This window comes from Callithrix jacchus, chromosome 8, assembly GCF_049354715.1.
Source record: "Callithrix jacchus isolate 240 chromosome 8, calJac240_pri, whole genome shotgun sequence".
Taxonomy (NCBI): domain Eukaryota; kingdom Metazoa; phylum Chordata; class Mammalia; order Primates; family Cebidae; genus Callithrix; species Callithrix jacchus.
In genome coordinates this window covers 100,632,602-100,653,478 of record NC_133509.1, presented here as the reverse complement: position 1 = coordinate 100,653,478, position 20,877 = coordinate 100,632,602, and the positions used below count along the sequence as shown (strand labels likewise).

The 20,877-nt window shown below is 38.2% G+C and overlaps 1 protein-coding gene across 50 annotated transcripts in view; it reads right to left on the bottom strand.

The window, feature by feature from the left end:
• FUT8 (fucosyltransferase 8) overlaps nt 1–20,877 on the bottom strand; it is a 351,449-nt gene that overhangs the window by 12,640 nt on the left and 317,932 nt on the right. For 26 of the 50 annotated variants that reach the window (XM_078335143.1, XM_078335144.1, XM_078335148.1 and 23 more), the window contains 3 exons: nt 12,389–12,635; nt 10,091–10,267; nt 957–1,107 (listed from right to left, as the gene is read on the bottom strand). In XM_078335143.1, the coding sequence (XP_078191269.1) occupies nt 957–1,107; nt 10,091–10,267; nt 12,389–12,635 (575 nt within the window). Of the gene's footprint in view, nt 1–918; nt 1,108–10,090; nt 10,268–12,388; nt 12,636–20,877 lie in introns of all 50 variants that reach the window. The other 24 variants (XM_078335167.1, XM_078335160.1, XM_078335162.1 and 21 more) reach the window with 3 other exon arrangements.

The following is a 20,877-nucleotide window of genomic DNA, read 5'->3' as shown; positions in this document are numbered from 1 at the left end:
CTTTTTTTTTTTTTTAACATATTCTTTTCTCTGCTTCTCAGCATTTAAGCATACATTTATCTTATACCAATTTATATGTTCTGGTAATTATTCTCTAGTTATTTCATGTGTGTATTTTGCTTATTAGATTCTGGATGAGGGCAAGAACTGTATCTTCAATCTCCTTTGAAATCTCCTCTGCATCTAGTATAATTTTGAGAGCATTTGGCAGCTGGCTGAATGAACTAACCAATAATATGTGCATAAATAAGAGAACAAAATAAAATCCACAATAAATATTGTTACACTGATATTCCACACGGCATATAAAGCTGATTGGACCACTCATAAAAACACATACACCAAACCTGTAAAATATAATCATCTGCAACAATTAAATTCAAAGAATAATTGTGATAGTGTATTGCTTGAATTTAACATACAGTTTCTCACTTGGTAGAAATGTAATAGAACTTGAAAGGGAATTACATTTACACTCCTTTCTGTAAAGCAATTAACTCAGGCAAAATTTAGGGCATTTAAGCCTCTCAGTATCAGTGCACTGATGTGTAGAAATGAATGGATTCTGGTTATGTATTGACTATATGCAAAATTAGAAAGTATTAAGTAAGCTTAATTACTTGTTTCTGTTAAATGCTGTGAACAAGCCAGGTACTTTAAACAACTCTAGTAACTGGGTTCAGTGGAGATGTAGTCAACCACTGCTTGTAAACAACTAAATATTCAGTGTATTTGAATGGCTATTTTATGGGATCTTTTCTTCTTTCACAAAAGGGATCACTACTGAGTATCAGAAAAATTGCACCTGAGTCACAATAATGAACATTAAAAACACACAGTCATACAAATATTTTTTTTGACTCCTATACAACCAAAAAGTACTGGTTATTTTAAAATACCCTACTGAGATGGTATTACCTGGGATGAAAAAGTACACACAAGGAAGTCTGCCTTACCTGGGATGAAAAAGTACACACAAGGAAATCTGCCTGAGAGAGAAAATGTATATCCAGGATCACTCCACGAAGTGAATTTTCTGTGTATCGATTGTGCAGTCCAGCTGACCAAGAAATAGAGTTATCACTAATAAATTCATAATTGGGGTACCTGAAAAAAGAAATTAATTTATAGATAGTCACAGAAAACACAGTATCCTATCAGAAGGTAGACATGCTACTTTGACTAAGAGCTTTCTAACAGAAAAGAGACCTTTAATTACGGCATTTAATTGTGTAGTTGATGAGGCATCTTAGAAGTCCATCAATGGGGCAGAAACCACTCTGAAATGCCTGTATATTAAACTTTATTGGCATAACATATAAGACACACATATGAACATCAAAATGTCCTTTATCAATTCACGAAATAGACAAAATTGAGGTCTCCTTTTTCTTTTTGTAATGAGTGACTTCTAAGAGTTTCTTCAAACTGCTTTCATATTTGGTCACTGAGCTTTTCCTTTAGAATATAAATATCGTGATAAAACCACATTAAAATTTTTAATTTAGAATTTTTGATAATTCAGATTTGGGTTAGACTTTGTAAATGCCTTCTTCATTGACATTAGAAGTTAATAATACAAAGAAGTTAAGAGATGAATATTCTAAAAATTTGTGAGAACAGTTTCCCTTAACCTGCATCCTTCTTAAAGAACCATCTACTTTTACCTAACAACAGTAATAGAAAGTCCATTCTAATAAATTTATGGAAGCACATTCCTTATAGATGTCCAATATTTTGGTAGTCTTGCTAGAGATAGAGTGTGTGTTTAAAAGTATTCATCCAGGATATCTTTTAAAAAGTCTATCATACGTTCCAATGATTCTACTCTGAATTCAAGGTTTACTTGTACTCTAGTATAGATGGAATCATTTCTCAGTGCATGAGCTAGATCTTCAGAGATAAGCTGTAAACCTTGGGAAGTTATATGAAAGAAGAACAATAATTTTACCTACCTTATAGAAGTTCATAAGAAGTAATACATTAAATGATGTAAAGTGCTTAGAAGAGTACCTGGTATAGTAAATGCTCAATAAATATTAGCTATCATTATAAAGCATTCTTTCCCCTTAGATGTCCACCTGGTTTTATTCCTTACTTCTTTAGATCTCTGCTTAAATATCACCTTATTGGTGAGGAGTGCAGCAATCCTTATCTCTTTTATCAGCCACATTTTTCTCCATAGCTCTTATTACTTGATATAATATATATTTACTGTTTGTGTACTGCCTGCTTCCATTCTCCACTTGCATTATCCCTAATGGGAATATAAGTCCTTGAAAAGGAGGCATTTATTCTGTATTATACACCCAGAAGACAATCTGGAACATAATAGAGGAGGAATAAATATTTGCTGAAAGAATAATAGTGCCTATATAGAAACCCTGAACCATTTTTACATGTCTGTCTTCCAAACAGTATTCCAAAAGAGGTTAGGACCATGACTTATTTTTCTTTGGATCACAGCATCTAGCACTCAACACAATGCTATGTGAATAAATACCTGAACAAGTGAGTGCTACCTATGCCTGGGACTTTTCCTAATCCCCTAAGAGCTGATTCAGTTTCTCTTCATTTCATGGCCACCAAGGAGCTTTCCCTCATTGCTTCTGTAATAATGACTATAAAGGCAAAGTCTCTGAGCACTGTTTCAGACTATACTCAGTGTTCAAATCCATTTGGCCTCATTATTTTTGACAGTTTGCCCTCTTCAGCTCAAAGTCAAGGAGATGAAGAAAATGTCACATTTGTTCTGAAAAGAAAACAACCAGAAATAGTTTAAATGTGATTCTTGTGAAGCTGCATACCCAGGCATGGAGCAGAAACAGCAATAAAGAAATATGAAATGCTGGAAGGTGATAGAAAGGGGGAACTGATAAAACCAGTATAGGTTTTATCCTTGAATAAAGACTTAACTTTGTCAGAATGATTTGGATGCTCAGTGAAACAAAGAAAAAAATTTACCAAGAAGTAACACTAACATTAACGCCTTCTTAACTAAAGCAGCTCTCTCCCGAACAAAATCAAAAGGGTACCTAAGGCTGGGTGTGGTGGCTCACACCTATAATTCCAGCACTTTGGGAGGCTGAGGAAGGCAGATTGCTTGAGCTCAGGAGTTCAAGGACCAGCCTGGACAACATAGCAAAACCCCACCACTATTTTTTTTTAAAAGGTACCTAAGTTCCTCTCAGGCCCATCTCTATGTACAAAAGAGTTCCCTTGGGCCTATCTCTATGGCTCCATAAAGGATACCTAAATGTAAAACAAAACAAAACATACACAAACAAAATAAAGTGAATAATGGAAGAAGGAAATTTTATATCTTTCATAATGAGCATGAAACTTTTTGCACAAACATGCTTCTTGTCTTTTGCCCTCAAGTATGTCAGTGGAGGAATTCTTCTACCTTGAGGTTACAGATACTGGGAATAATAATTTATTTTTCTTTTTCCACCTTATAAAAATTTATTTTTATATCATCAACAAAGGACTAGCTTACAGTTATAAACTATTATCTGGTGTTCTTTTCTGAAGTCCTTCTCTTGACTGAAGGAGATACTCCTCTTTGTGACTTCTCAGTACCTGGTACATAGACTCCTTCAGGAAACTTATCTAAATATACAGTAATTATGTGTTACATGTATATTGTCTACCCGTTGGTTACTCCCTGAGACAAGGAGCCACATATTATCTTTTGACTTTGTATTCCTAGTGCTCTGTGCTGTGTCCAGCGTATTATAGGGGTTCAGTAAAACAGTGAACAAATATACTACTCATTGCTGATTCTTCGTTTCACAGGGCAACCAAATACTTCACAAAAACTTTTAACAAATTAAAACTTTTAACAAGTTGTAACACAATGGTAAGTATTTGTGTATCTACACATTGAAAAAGTACAGTAGAAGTACAGCATGTTAAAAATAAAAAATAAACTCAATATGTAAATATTTTACCTGGGAGACTTTTGAAGACTTGTTTTTCTTCCTATTTTAACCCCATCCCTAATCTCCACAATCTTAGAATACAATATTGGATAGCCAACTTTAATGGTTATTTCTTTGACTATCAATGATTCTGTGACTCAAACACTGTAATACTGAACTACTTAAAAGACTGGTACAATAGCAATGGCTGCCACAGTCACTGGGATGCTGGTGGTAAAATCTTGTGGATGAACTAAATCTTAACATGGAGAAGTCTGAAGTGTAATACCAAGCCACAAAGCATTAACTGATCGTCTTCACATAGAAGCTATGTGTATAAAGCAAATTTGAACCTCTTTTCAAAGAATGAGCAACCCAGAAAATGGCTTCTTCTCTGACTTTGTGAACACTATACATCATTTAAGTTTAATTCTTCATCTCTTCACTCTCTTGAAGCAGAAAAGTCTTATAATGACTACCTTGGACACTATATACTTTGTTAGGAGATTAATTCATGATTTTGGTCTCCTAAAAGAATGACAGAGATTTTATGATTTGCTTAGGTATCAATACCAGTCCTGGGTGGTTTAAAGCAGAGTTAAATCAGAGTGGAAAAACATTTAAGTAAAAGAAAAAAGAAAAAAAACCCCAGCATTTAAATCCCTGAGAAATGACTCAAGTCAAAAATAAAAATAAAACAACTTACAAAGAGAAAAAAGTATGCATAAAAGGCTACTACTATATTTATAACAGAATATAGAGAAAAATTGCTGCTTGGACTACCACTGGGAGGGGAGTTATAGCTGTTGGCTACAAGGAGGAAATTCTAGTTTTACTATTCTTGCAGTCCAAGTACATACTGCCAATTGTATTACAAGGGTTGTTAGTATAAAACTGTCATGCTGTGCTATGGATCAAAGCTATAAAATGTTTATATCTAGCTGGGTGTGGTGGCATGAGCCTGTAGTCCCAGCTACTCAGGTGGCTGAGGGAGGAGGATCATTGAACCCAGGAGGTCAAGGTTGCAGTGAGCTGAGATCCTGCCACTGCACTCCAGCCTTGACACTGTCTAAAAAAAAAATAGTTTATATCCTTGCATCTAAATACTTCCAACTCTAGAAAGCTAGCTTAAGGAAATAATGTGGATAATTAGGCATACATCAAAGCATTGCTTATAAGAATGAGACATTGGAAATAATCTGACTGTCTAATATTAGGAGAACAGTTGGTCAAATAAGCAATGGCATATCCATACAGTATATATGTACGTAGTCATTAAAAAAGATGTTTAGGCTGGGCATGGTGGCTCACATCAGTAATCCCAGCACTTTGGAGGACAGGCGGGAGGACTGCTTGAGCCAAGGAGTTCCAGACCAGCCTGAACAGCATGCGATCCCATCTCTACCCCCAAAAGGCAGCCAGGCATGATGACGCATGCCAACGGTCCCAGCTACTTGGGAAGCTGAGGAAGGAGGATCTCTTGAGCCCAGGAGGTTGAGGCTGCAGTGAGCCATGCTTGCACCACCGCATTCCAGCCTGGGTGACAAAGCAGAAAAATAAAAGATGTTTACAATGACTGTTTTAGCAACCCGAGGGAATGGATCTATTGCTATATTAAGTGAAAAGGGTTTAAATTATATAGAATTCAATCAACTACAGTCATGCTCCACTTAACAAAGAGGATATGTTCTGAGAAATGCATCATTAGGCAATGTTATCACCATGCAAACATCATAAAGTGTATTTATAAAAACCTAGATGGCACAGCCAACTACGCAATACCTAGGCTACACATACATACCCACATAGGCTATATGGAATAACTTACTGCTCCTAGGCTACAAACCTGTACAGCATGTTATTGTATTGAATACTGAAGGTAGTTGTAACACAATGTAAGTATTTGTGCATCTAAACGTAGAAAAAGTACAGAAGTACAGTATTATAATCTATGGAACCACCATTATACAGCTGTTTCATCACTGACTGAAATGTTATGTGGTACCCGACTGTATTAAAAAATGACACTACATACATGGAATTGAGGATAATATTTTTTCCTTGCTAGGGAAATGATATGGTTTGGCTGTGTTCCCAAACCTCTCCTGTGCTGTTCTCGTGATAGTGAATAGGTCTCACAAGATTCAACTGTTTTAAAAACAGGAGTCTCCCTGCACAAGAGCTCTTCTCTTGTCTGACGCCATGTGAGTCATGCCTCCCACCTTCCACCATGATTGTGAGGCCTCCCCAGCTATGTGGAACTGTATAAGTCCATTAAACCTCTTTCTTTTGTAAATTGCCCAGTCTCGAGTAAGTCTTTATTAGCAGTGTGAAAATGGACTAATTTAATAATACAGTAAATTGGTACCAGAAGTGGAGTGCTGCTGAAAAGATACCTAAAAATGTAGAAGTGATGTTGGAATTGGGTAATAGGCACAGGATGGAACAGTTTGGAGGGCTCAGAAGAAGGAAAATGTGGTTAAGTTTGGAACTTCCTAGAGACTTGTTGAATGGCTTTGCCCAAAATGCTGATAGCAATATGGACAATGAAATCCAGGTTGAGGTGGTCTCAGAGCTTGTTGCGAACTGGAGCAAAGGTGACTCTTATGTTTTAGCAAAGAGACTGTCAACATTTTGTCCCTGCACTAGAGATTTGTGGAACTTTGAACTTGAGAGAGATGACTTAGGGTATCTGGCAGAAGAACTTTCTAAGCAGCAAAGCTTTCAAGAGATGACTTGGGTGCTGATAAAGGCATTCAGTTTTATAAGGGGAGCAGAGCATAAAAGTTTGGAAAATCTGTAACTTGACAATGTGATGGAAAAGAAAATCCCATTTTCTGAGAAGAAATTCAAGCCAGCTGCAGAAATTTGCATAAGTCACCAGGAATTGAATGTTAATCACCCACACAATGGGGAAAATGTCTCCAGATCATGTCAGAGACTTTGTGGCAGCTCCTCACATCACAGACATGGAGGTTCAGGAGGAAAAAATGGTTTTGTGGGCAGGGGCCCGAGTCCTTCTGCTGTGCCCTCTGTCCCAGGCACTCCAGCCATGACAAAAATGGCTAAGTACAGCTCAGGCTGTTGCTTCGGAGGGTGGAAGCCCTAAGCCTTGGCAGCTTCTGCATGGTGTTAGGCTTGCAGATGCACATAAATCAGGAACTGAGGTTTAGGAACCTCTGCCTGGATTTCAGAGGATATATAAAAACACCTGGATGCCCAGGCAGAAGTTTGCTGCAGGAATGAGGTTCTCATGGTTACCTCTGCTAGGGCAGTGCAGAAGAGAAATGTGGGGTTGGAGCCCCCACACAGTGTCCCTACTGGGGCACCACCAAGTGGAGCTGTTAGAAGAGGGCCACTGTCCTACAGACCCCAGAATGGCAGATCCACCAACAGCTTGCACCATGTACCTGGAAAAGCCACAGACACTCAATGCCAGCCAGTGAAAGCAGCTGGTGGGGGTGGGGGGGGACTATACCCTTCAAAACAATAAGGGTGGAGCTACCCAAGGCTGTGGGAGCCCACCTCTTGCATCAGTGTGACCTGGATGTGAGACATGGAGTCAAAGGAGATCATTTTGAAGCTTTAAGATTTGACTGCCCACTGGATTTCGGACTTTCATAGGACCTGTAGCCCCTTTGTTTTGGCCAGTTTATCCCATTTGGAATGGCTGTACTTATCCATGCCTGTATCCCCACTGTATCTAGGAAGTAACTAATTTGCTTTTGATTTTATAGGATCATAGGCAGAAGGGACTTGCCTTCTCTTGGATGAGACTTTGGACTGTGGGTTTTTGAGTTAATGCTTAAATGAGTTAAGACTTAGGGGGACTGCTGGGAAAGTATGACTGGTTTTTAAATGTGAGGACATGAGATTTGGGAGGGTTGGAATGATATGGTTTGGCTGTGTCTCCACCCAAATCTCATCTTGAATTCCCATGAGCTGTGGGAGGGACCCAGTGGGAGGTAACTGAATCACAGGGGCAAGTCTTTCCCAGGCTGTTCTTGTGATAGTGAATAAGTCTCACAAGAGCTAATGGTTTTAAAAATGGGAGTTCCCCTGCACACGCTCTCTTTTCTTATTTGCCGCCAAGTGAGACATGCCTTTCACCTTCCACCATGATTGTGAGGCCTCTCCAGAGATATGTAACTATAAGTCCCTTAACCTCTTTCTTTTGTAAATTGCCCAGTCTGGGGTATGACTTTTATCAACAGCATGAAAATGAACGAATACAGTATTTACCAACTTCCGTATTTTTAAACAAGCATGAATTAATTTGCTCATTAAGAAAATAAGGAGAAAAGTTTGTGATGCATTCAAGAACAAATGAAAGAGTAGACAAAAGTAGTATCTTTTACTTCAACCAAGCTACAAATTAAGTCTGGTGTAAATTTTTTATTGTGTTCTGTATCCAAATGTTCATTAAACCTCTCTTACATTAAATCATGATTACTTGGCTGATTATTTGCCCTTTGTTTACATATATAAGTATCTGTGTGTGTGTGTGAGTGCGCATATATATGCCAGTGTGTATACATGCTCAAGAGAGGAAGCCTTGAATAAAAAAGGCAATTTGCTTCAGGTTAGTTTGGAGTATTCAGAGGTAGAAAGAGGATTTAATTGTTATCTAATGAGTTAGATTAATACCTGCACCATAGTCCTCATTTTGAAATTTCTTTTCCTCACCCCCATTTGAAATATGGGGAACAATAAATACATTAATTAAACAGCCAAAAAGTTTAAATGATTAACTGTTAATGTTTTCAAACTGATCGGATTGAAATCACATCAGTTAATATTTACTGGGCATTTATCTACAGCTACATATTATGTCCAAGTGCTTATAATTTAATGAAGGAGACAGAAGTAAGCAAGTGCTAAAGACTACAACTACAACAGAGGAGTGCATAGAGTAGGGAACACAAGCCAGTCAAGGGTTCAGGGATAACTTCTGGAGGACACAGTATCTAAGCAGAACTAAGACTAGAATTTTCTTCTCCTTAATTTCCTACTTTCACATACATTTAATACGTCCTTCCTTTATTGACAGTAAATAAAGAACAACTCCAGGTTTACCCAGATCCTGTAAGAAGTGTCCAGTTAGGATTTGTGCTTTATCTATGTGTTTTCATGATATCCCATGTTAACCCTAGAATAGTGATACAGTGTAGTGTAACTGTTTATTCCCCTACTACATTTGGGAATTCCTTGACAGCAGGGAGTACCTTGCTTATCATAAAATCCCCAGCACCCAGCACAATGCCTGAAATATAGGTAAGCTCACAAAATGATCTTCAATACACACTAGTAGTCTTTAGTCCTCCACTTACAAAACTTAACTTTTTGATTCCTTACCTTTCTTTAGTGTAACTTTCAAATTCCAAAATTATTATAAGACAAAACTTTACATATGTGTTCAGTTGCCTATAACTCTTAGTGAAAACAGTGAAATCAGAATGGTAAGCACCTGGTTTTATTGCTAATAGTCTGTATAGCTGGATAGTATTATCAACTGACTGTTTATGTCCCCACAAATTCCTATGTTGAATCCCTAACCCCAATGTGATGTTTGGAAATGGGACCACTGAGAAATAATTTGGCCTAGATGAGGTCATGAGAGTGTGGCCCTCATTAAGATTAGTGTCCTTATATGTAGAGCCATCAGAACACTTACTCTCCTGCTCCCTGCATACACAAAGAGGTCACAAGAGCACACAGTGAAATAGTGGCTGCTTACAAGCCAAGAGAAAATGAAATCTACCTTGCCAGCACCTTGATCTTGATCTTCCCAGCCTCAGAACTAAGAGAAATACATTCCTGTAATTTAAGCCACTCAGTCTGTTATTTTTTTATGGCAGCTCCAACAGGCTAATGAAAATTTTGGTACCAAGAAGTAGGGTGATATTTTTAATGACGATCATGATTATTGCTGGTGACAATGCATGTCAGTGGTCCCGTTCAATTTACACTTCTTATAAGGTATTCTTGGATATGGCTAATAAAAATGCATTGACTAGATTGACAGTTAGACAAGTACAAAGTCACTTGAATTTTTAAAACCCTAATAATTAACAATAATAATATAAAAAAATCACAAGTCATGGGAAGAATTCTTTTAAACTGAAAGAGAAAACCCCACTCCAGAATCACTAGTTGGTCTAACTTACTTTGTTTTTGCCTCCTTTAATAAAGAAGGGTCATCTGTAGCCAAATACACTCTTTTTTTGTCCACTTGCATTCTGCGTGCAAGAAGCTGAAAATGTTCTTCAACATGCACCATGTACTCTTCAATGGGATGGAAGGCAGCTTCTGTTCCCACTTTGTCTGTGCGTCTGACATGGACTCTGGGGGAGAAATTCAGATTCTGCTGATAATGTATTGATCCACTGAGTGCTTTGGGGGTACTCAATTTATACCCCTACTTATGGTGGAATTATAGGTATTTTAAACTTATTTTTCTTTCATTTTCACCATTAGAAAAAGTAAAACATATAGCATTTAAAAAATTCAAAAATACGTATTCTAAATATATTTGCAGGCTAAACAATATAAGGGGAATTAGAAAATAAGCAAAGCCTTTGAAGAATGCTTTCTTACAGAGAAAATAATTCACATCTTAGGAATAAATGGGAGATTTCAGAGTGGCATTTCATGCTAGGCAGCAACCAGCTGTCTGGAAAAAAACTGAATATAACCTAAGATTTTTGTTACCAGGATGATGCCAGGATTCACAGTTGTTACTAAAGAACATTAAATATATTATTTGTAAAGTTCTGATGCCAAGGGTTTTTCTCTTTATTTTACCCTGTAGACTCACTTTAACTGCCAGCTAGCAGAACTTAAAGTTGTCCAAGAAAAACATAGACCTGGATAAACTTTTACAGCACCGTTAAGACAGGCAAACCTTTTAAGGGTTTTTACTGTTTTAGGTAAATGGAGCCAATTCCAGCCCTTCTGTTGTGGGCATAATGAATTTTCTTTCTCTGTTTTTCACCATATCAAGTGTGAGCAGATACTGATTTCATCTGTCATATTTAAGAAAAGCCCAAAATTGTAAAATTGCGGACACCAATTCACACTGTACTGTGCGGAATAAGGCACTGACTATTATCCTCCCATCTTAGTTCTTCCAAAGTAATTTTTTAAAGACAAGATCTTGCTCTGTTGCACATGCTAAAGTGCAGTGGCACAATTATGGCTCATTCCAATCTCTGCCTCCCAGGCTCAAGTGATCCTCCTACCTCAGCCTCCTTAACAGCTGGGACTACAGGCATGTGCCACCATGCCTGGCTGATTTTTGCATTTTTTTTTTTTTTTGTATTGATGGGGTTTCAACCATGTTGCCTAGGTTGAGTTTTCTCAAACTCCTGGGCTCAAGTGATTCATCTACCTCAGCCTCCCAAAGTGCTGCAATTATAGGCATGAGCCACAGAGCCTGGCCCCAAAGTAGTATTAACGGAAATAAAAAGTTTATTTTCAGAAATTAAAAGACCCTCCTTAAATCTTGCCTTCCCCTCCCCCCAAACTGCTAAATCACTGTTCATATGCAGAAACAGAAAAAGGTAGATTTGTGTGCCTTTACGTCACAGCATATGGGTATGCCTTAGGCCAAGTCTAAGGACAGTTTTTTATTATGAATCTGGAGTGAGGGTTTGATTTCCTTAGAGTTACTCTGCCACCTTCATGGCTATTCTTTGCTTTGCATTTCAGACTATAATCCAGATGTGGATACAATCATATGAACATCTAATTCGATCATTTTTTCCTTCCCACATCCTTCATACTCATCCTTTCTCTGGGGAAATGGGAATTGTTCAGTGTGCTCTATAGAGATGAAGTCGGGCAGAATGAATGATTCCGCTGAATTTCAATCAAAAGTTACATGAGAAGCAATGTAATTTGATATTCTGATTTCACATGTACCTTCCTTTAGCTCTAATACTTAGAATGGGGTCAATAACTTCTCTACATATGAAGACTAAGACACAAGGAAACATGGCGAGGTGGGAAATATGAAAATAAAAATAAAAAGAAGCTGGACATGGTGGTACATGCCTATAGACCCAGCTATTACACTTGGGAGGCTGAGGTAGGAGGATCACTTGAGCCCAGGAAGGTTGAGGCTGCAGTGAGCCACTACATTTCAGCCTAGGTGACAGAGTGAGACCCTATCTCAAAAACAACAACAACAGAAGTCAAAAGAGAACTGTGGTAAGGGAAGAAGGAACCAAAGAAAGAGGAGTGCTGGAGACAGTAATAGAGCACTACTAAGCAATTTTCTCCGCTGTTCTAAGTAGACAAAAAAAAGAATAGTCTCCCTGTGACCTTAGGATAACTCTAGAACCTCCATTCTTTGGTGGGGCTATAAAAATTAAACTATATATTATAAAATTAACAATATATTGTAAAGATACATAACCCTACCACTACATATCATAGTTAGAGGAAAAAAATCAGGTTCTTACCCAATAACTGGATGTTTGAAGCCAAGCTTCTTGGTGGCTTCTTCTATTTCCTTTTCTAGCCAAGGCTGTGGGCGGATTAAGTATTTGACAAACTGAGACACCCACCACACTGCAGGGTCACCATGCACTCGTACAAGTCGATCTGCGAGGTCTTCTGGTACAGCCAAAGGTAAATATGGAGGACGGGGATGAAGACTGTCTACAATGGGAAGCTCGACCACTTGAACATTTTTGTCCTTCACTTCACCTGACAATATCAAAACATATAATCATTACTACATGGTATTCCTTATACATCTACCATTTAACAAGAACTCACTTGGAGTGCTTTCATCCTCATAGCAACTCTAAAGAAGTATAATTTTCACTTTACAAAGGAAGTTAAATAACTTGCCCAAAATACCAGAGCAAAAGTGACGGAGCTGAATTTTACATGCAGGTTAGTCTACTTCTCAAGTCTCTGGTCTTTTCTAAAAATTTCTATCATAACATGCTGTCATATCAACACCTCATGGTATCTGGAACTCAAAGTATCTAATCAAAGAATGAAAGTAGACACAGCCAGCTAGCAAAGTTCTGTTTTTCTGTTGTTGTTGTTTTAGAATTAGACAACAAAGTGTTCTCAAAACTTCTAGCTTTTCATTATAGCAAATTGCTCTTGCATTTCAGAGCACAAACCTGAAGATTATAAGACAATCATCTATATCTTTTAAAGAAAAAAATTAAATAATTCTAAAGTCTTTTTATTTTTGGCCCCAAATAAACCTATTGGAGGGAGATGAAGCAAGATGGCTGATTAGAAGGCTCAACCAATTGCTGCCCCACCAAAGGAAAACCAAATTTAATAACTAACTACACAAAAAAGCACCTTCACAAGAACCAAAAATCAGGTGAGTGATCACAGTAGCCGATTTTAACTTTATATTGCTGAAAGAGGCAATGAAGAGAGTAGAAAGACAGTCTTGAATTGTCTATGCCACCCCTTCCCCACCCCCAATGCGGTGGCTGTGTGGTGTAAAGAATCTGTGTGCTTGGGGGAGGGAGAGCACAGTGACTGTGGGGCTTTCCACTGGAACTCAGTGCTGCCATATCATAGCAGAAAGCAACACCAGGCCAATTGGCAAGCAATACCCAGGCTATTGGCAAATAACTCAGCCAATGCCCATAGAGGGAGAATTTAGATGTGCCCTAGCCAGAGGGGAAATGTCCATCCCAGTGGTCAGAGCCTGAGTTTCAGCAAGCCTCATCACTATAGGCTAAAGTGTCCTGGGGCCTGAAAAAATCCCGAAAGGTAGTCTAGGCCACAAGAACTGCGATTTCTAGGCAAGTCTTAGTGCTTTGCTGGGCTCAAAAGCTACTGGACTTTGAGGGGGGCATGTAACCTAATGAGACACCAGCTGAGGTGCCTAAGGCAGTGCTTATGCCACCCTTTCCTTAATATAAGGCAGCGCAGTTCACAGCTCCAAAAGAGACCTCTTCTTTCTACTTGAGCAGAAGAAAAGGAAAAGAAAAGAGGACTTTGTCTTGCAACTTGGATACCAGCTCAGCCACAGTAGAACAGAGCACCAAGCAGGCTGGAATTGGGGTCCCTGATTCCAGGGCTTGGTTCTTGTATGGCATTCCTGGACCTGCCTGGCCCAGAGGGGAGATCAATGCCCTGAAGGGCGAGTCCAAAGCATGGCAGCATTCACCACAAGCTGAGTGAAGAGTCCTTGGGCCTTAAGTAAACACGAGCAGTAGCCTGGCAATTATCCCTGTGGGCCTGTAGTGGTAGTGGCCATAGGGAGAAACAGTTTTGCCTATGGAAAGAAAAGTGAAATGTGGGAAGCACTTTCTCTTGTGGTTTGGGTGCCAGTTCAGCTATAGGAGAACAGAGTAGCAGGTAGTGTCCTAAGGTTTCCAACTCTGGATGCTGGCTCCCAGATAGCATCTCTGTCCTGAAGGGCTGGGTAGAAGCCTGACTGTCTTTGCCACCTGCTCACTGCAGAGCCCTAGGGCTCTAAGCCAACAAAGGAGGTAGCCAGGTAGTGGTTACAGTGGGCTATGGGTGAGATCCAATGCTGTGCTGGTTTCAGGTCTGGCCTAGTGCAGCTCCAGTGGTGGTAGCCACAGAAGAGCTTATGTCACCACTCCTCTAGCTACAAGCAGCTTGGAGCATGGAATCAGAGATTCCAATTGTTTGGGACAAATTAAGGGAAGAGAACAACAGTCTCTACCTGGTAATCCAGAGAATTCTTCTAAACCTTATTCAAGACCACCAAGGCAGTACCTCTGCAAGCCTGCAAGAACAACAGCATTACTGGGCTTGGGGTGTCCCCTAATGTAGATATGGCTGCAATGACCAAAACTGGATCACAAACCCAATTCTCTTCAAATACCTGGAAAGCCTTCCCAAGACAGGTACAAAAAAAGGCCAGATTGTGAAGACTACAATAAATACCTAACTCTTCAATGCCCAGACACAATGAACATCCACAAGCATCAAGACCATTGAGGAAGACATGACCTTGAAAAACAAACTAAATAAGGTACCAGGAACCAAATCCCGAAGACATACATATATGTGACCTTTCAGGCAGAGAATTCAAAAGATCTATTTTGAGGAAATGCAAAGAAGTTTAAGAAAACACAAAGAAGGAATTCAGAATCCTATGAGATAAATTTAACAAAGAGGTTGAAATATTAAAAGGAATCAAGCAAAAATTCGGGAGTTGAAAAATGCAAATGACATACTGAGTCTCTTAACAGAAGAAGTGATCAAGTAGATTAAAGAATTGATAAGCTTTAAGACAGGCTATTTGAAAATATACTATCAACAGGGACAAAAGAAAAAAGAATAAAGAATAATGAAGCATGCCTATAAGATCTAGATAATAATTTCAAAAGGGCAAATCTAACCGTTGTTGGCCTTAAGGAGGAGACAGAGAGAGACAGGAACAGAATGTTTATTCAAAGGGATAACAAAAGAGAATGTCCCAATTCTAGACAAAGATATCAATATACAAGTACAAGAAAGTTATACATGAACCTGATTTAACCCAAAGACTACCATTCGAGGCATGTAATAATCAAGCTTCCAAAGGTCAAGGATAAAGAAAGGATCCTAAAAGCAAAAGAAAAAACAGGACGGGTGCAGTGGCTCACGCCTGTAATCCCAGCATGTTGGGAGGCCAAGGCAGGTGGATCATCTAAGGTCAGAAGTTCAAGACCAGTTTGGCCAACATGGTGAAACCCCATCTCTACTAAAAATACAAAAATTAGCCAGGTGTGGTGGTGGGTGCCTGTAATCCCAGCTACTTAAGAGGCTGAGGCAGGAGAATTGCTTGAACCCAGGAGGCGGAGGTTGCAGAGAGCTGAAATTGCACCATTGCACTCCAGCCTGAGCAACAGGAGCAAAACTCCAACTCAAAAAAAAAAAAAGAGAAATAAATAAATAACACACCATGGAGCTCCAATATGTCTGACAGCAGACTTTTCAATGGAAACATTACAGGCCAGAAGAGAGTGGTATGACAAAAAGTACCGAGGGAAAAAAACTTACACCCTAGAATAGTATCTCCAGTGAAAATATCCTTCAAACCTAAATAAGAAATAAAGACTTTCCCAGACATACAATAGCTGAGAAATTTCATCAACATCAGACCTGTTCCACAAGAAATGTTAAATTGAATTCTTCAATTTAAAGGAAAAGTATGTTAATGAGCAATAAAAAGATGATCTGAAGGTACAAAACTCACTGGTAATACTAAGTACACAAAAACCACATAATATTATAAAACTATAATTGTGGTATGTAAACTATTCATATCTTAAGTAAAAGACTAAAAGATGAACCAATCAAAAATAAGTACAACAACTTTTCAAGACATACTTAGTACCATAAGATATAAATAGAAATAACAAAAAGTCAAAAAGTGTGTGTGTGGGGGACAAAGTTAAAAGTACAGAGTAGATTTCTTTTTCATTGCTTGTTTGTTGGTGCAAATAGTGTCAAGTTGTCATCAGTTTAAAATAACAGGCTATAAGTTATTTGCAAGCCTCATGATAACCTCAAATAAAAAAAATACAATGAATATACACACAAAAAAATAAAAAGCAAGAAATTAAAACATACCACCAGAGAAAATTACCTTCACTAAAAGGAAGATAGAAAGGAAGAAAAGAGGGAAGAGAAGGCCACAAAACAACCAGAAAACAAATAAGAAAATGGCAGGCGTAAGACCTTACTTATCAATAGTAACACTGAATGTAAACAAACTAAATTCTCTAATACAATGACACAGACTGGCTGAATGGATAAGAAACACAAGATGTAATGATCTGTTACATACAAGAAATATACTTCACCTATAAAGAAAATACACAGACTAAAAATAAAGGGTTGGAAAAGGATATTTCATGCCAATGAAAATCAAAAAAGAGCTGGAGTGGCTATACCTGTAATGGACAAAATAGATTTCAAGACAAAAACTGTAAAAAGGATCAAAGAAAGTCATTATATAACGATAAACGGATCAATTCATCAAGAGGAGATAATTATAAATATATATGCATTCAATATCGGAGTACCCAGATACATAAAGCAAATATTACAGTTAATGAGAGAGGTAGACCCCAATACAAAAATAGCTGGATATTTCAACACTCCACTTTCAGAATTGGACAGACAGAAAATCAACAAAGGAACATCAGACTTACTCTGCATTGTAGACCAAATGGGCCTAATAAATGCTTATAGAACATTTCATCCAATGGCTTCAGAATACACATTCTTTTCCTCAGCACATGGATAGTACAACAAGGACTGACAATATATTAGGTCACAAAACAAGTCTTAAAAATTGAAATAATATCACTCACAAAATTGAAATCATATCAAGGTTTTTTTTTTCTTTCTTTCTCTCTCTCTCTTTTTTTTTTTTTTTTTTTTGAGACAGGGTCTCACTCTTGCCCAGGCTGGAGTGCAGTGGTATGACCTCAGCTCACTGCAGCCTCTGCCTTCCAGGCTCAAGTGATCCTCCCACCTCATCCTCCAGAGTAGCTAGGACCACAGATATGTGCCCCTGAACCCAGCCTCAGGTATCTTCTCAGACCACAATGAAATAAAATAAGAAATCAATTACAAGAGGAATTTTGAAAACTATACAAACACATGGAAATTAAACAATATGCTCCTTAAAGACCAGTGGATCAACAAAGAAATTAAGAAGAAAATTAAAAAATTTCTTGAAACAAATGATAATGGAAACACAACATATCAAACCTATGAGATACAGTGCAAGCAGTACTGAGAGAGAAGTTTATAGCAGTAAGTGCCTACATGAAAAAAGTAGAAAAACTTCAAATAAATGGCCTAATGATGCATCTTAAAGTACTAAGAGCAAACCAAACCCAAAATTACTAAAAGAGAAGAATTAATAAAGATTAGAGCAGAAATAGATGAAATTGAAAAAATGATTCATGACCAAGTGATATTTATCCCAGAGATGCAAGGATGGTTGAGCATATGCAAATCAATCAATGAGACACATCATATTAACAGAATGAAGAACAAAATCCACGTGATCATTTCAATCGATGCAGAAAAAGCATTTGATAAAATTAACATTGCTTCATGATAGAAACCCTTAAAAAACCTGCGTATTAAAAGAACATATCTCAACGTAATAAAAGCCATATACCACAGACCCACAGCTAATATCATACTGAGTGGGGAAAAACTGATTTCTCTAAGATCTGGAACACAATAAAGATGCACACTGTCACCACTGTTATTCAACATAGTACTGGAAATTCTAGCTAGAGTAATCAGACAAGAGAAAGAAATAAAGGGCCAAACTGGAAAGAAAGAAATCAAATTATTCTTGTTTGCACATAATATGACACTATATTTAGAAAAACCTAAAGATTCTACCAAAAAAACTATTAGAACTGATAAATTCAGTAAAGTTGCAGGATACAAAATCAACATGCAAAAATCAGTAGCATTTCTACATGTCAACAGTGAACAATCTGAAAAAGAAATCCAAAAAGTAATCCAATTTACAATAGTTACAAATAAAGTTAAATACCTAGGAATTACCTTAACTAAAGATGTGAAAGATCTCTACAACTAAAACTATAAAACACTGATGAAACAAATTGAAGAGAACACCAAAAATGGAAAGGTATTTCATGTTCACAGATTGGAAGAATCAATATTGTTAAAATGCCCATCCTATCCAAAGCAATCTATAGATTTAAAGCAATCCCTATGAAAATACCAATGTCTTTTTCACAGAAATATAAAAAGAATTTTATAACTTATATGGGGATGTGGCAGGTCACATCTATAATCCCAACACTTTGGAAGGCCAAAGCAGGAGGATGGCTTGAGGCCAGGGGTTTGGAACAAACTGTGCAAAGATAAAACGACTTCATGTCTACTAAATAAATAAATAAATAAATAAAAATTTATATGGAACCACAAAAAACACAGGATAACCAAAGCTATCCTAATCAAAAAGCACAAAATCACAGGAATCATATTACCTGACTTCAAATTATACTATGCAGCTATAGTAACCAAAAAAATGGTACTAGCATAAAAACAGACACATAGACCAATGAAATGAAATAGAGAGCCGAGAAACAAATTTATACATTGACAGCGAACTCATTTTTAACACAGATGCAAAGAATGTATGCTGGGGAAAGGAAAGTCTCTTCAATAAATGATGCTGGGAAAACTGGATATCCATATGCTCAGGAATGAAACTAGACTCCTATCTCTCACCATATATGCAAATCAGATCAAAATGAATTAAAGACTTAAATTTAAGACCTCAAGCTGTGAAACTACTAAAAGCAAATATTGGGGAAACTCTCCAGGACATTGGAGTGGGTAAAGATTTCTTGAGTAATATCCCATAAACAGAGGCAACCAAAGCAAATATGGAAAAATGGGACCGATTCAAGTCTGCACAGCAAAGAAAACAATCAACAAAATGAAAAGACAACCCACAGAATGGGAGAAAATATTTGCAAACTACCCATCTGACAAGAAACAAATAACCAGAATATAAAATAAGCTCAAACAGGGAATGATCCAAGATGGCTGATCGCTAACATCACAGGATTGCAGCTCCCAGTGAAAGCTCAGAGAACGAGAGGGCGCCACACTTTCAGACAAATTTTCGTCACTCACGGAGCAGAAGATTTCCAGTGGAGGAGCTCCATGGGTTGCCAGCATGACTCTTGTGGCTGGCACAGTGGTTTCACTGGCATCTCGGCGCGGCAGCTCTTGGTGCAGAGTAAACGGGACTGGTTCCCCTTCAGACTGAGGTTTGGAGGAGCCACACGGGTCACCAGCGCGACTCTTGTGGCCGGTGAAGCAGTTGTGCTGGCACCTCGGTGCGGCAGCTCTTGGTGCAGAGTAAACGGGACTGGTTCCCCTTCTGACTGACATTTGGAGCTCCAGGAAGGCAGAGTCGCCTATTACGGACTCAAGAAGAAAGCCAGACTGGAGATTCCCAGGCAGAAAAGCACCATCAGTCTTAATGCCGCTGTTTTGGCCAGCACAGTGGGTTGCTCAGATTTTGGCCCCGGGAATTAACAACTTGGACGTCCACACAGAGACCTAATTTGAAAGTTGGTAATTACAAAGACGTCAGGTGCATAAATTTACAATGATGGGAAGAAACCAGTGTAAAAAGGCTGAGAATACTCAAAATCAGAACGCCTCTCCCTCTAAAGAGGATCACAGTTCCTCATCAACAAGGGAACAAGACTTGATGGAGAACGAGCGCATCCCATTAACAGAATCAGGCTTCAGAAGATGGATAATAAGAAACTTCTGTAAGATAAAAGAACATGTTGTAGCCCAATGTAAAGAAACTAAGAACTTTGAAAAAAGGTTTGATGAAATCCTAATGAGAATAGACAACTTAGAGAGGAATATAAGTGAATTAATGGAACTGAAGAATACAATGCAGGAACTCCGAGAAGTATGCACAGGTTTAAACGCTCGAATTGTTCAAGCAGAAGTAAGGATATCAGAGGTCAAAGTCCAACTTAATGAAATAAAATGCGAAGACAAGATTAGAGAAAAAAGGATAAAAAGGAATGAGCAAAGTCTCCAAGAAATGTGGGACTATGTGAAAAGACCAAATTTACGTTTGATAGGTGTACCTGAATGCGACAGAGAGAATGAATCCAAGCTGGAAAATACTCTTCAGGATATTATTCAGGAAAATTTTCCTAAACTAGCAAAGCAGGACACTATTCAACCCCAGGTAATACAGAGAATACCACAAAGATATTCCTCAAGAAGAGCAACCCAAGGCACATAATCATTAGATTCACCAGGGTTGAAATGAAGGAGAAAATACTAAGGGCAGCCAGAGAGAAAGGTCAGGTTAATTACAAAGGGAAGCCTATCAGACTTATAGCAGATCTTTCAGCAGAAACTCTACAAGCCAGAAGAGAGTGGGGGCCGATATTCAACATCC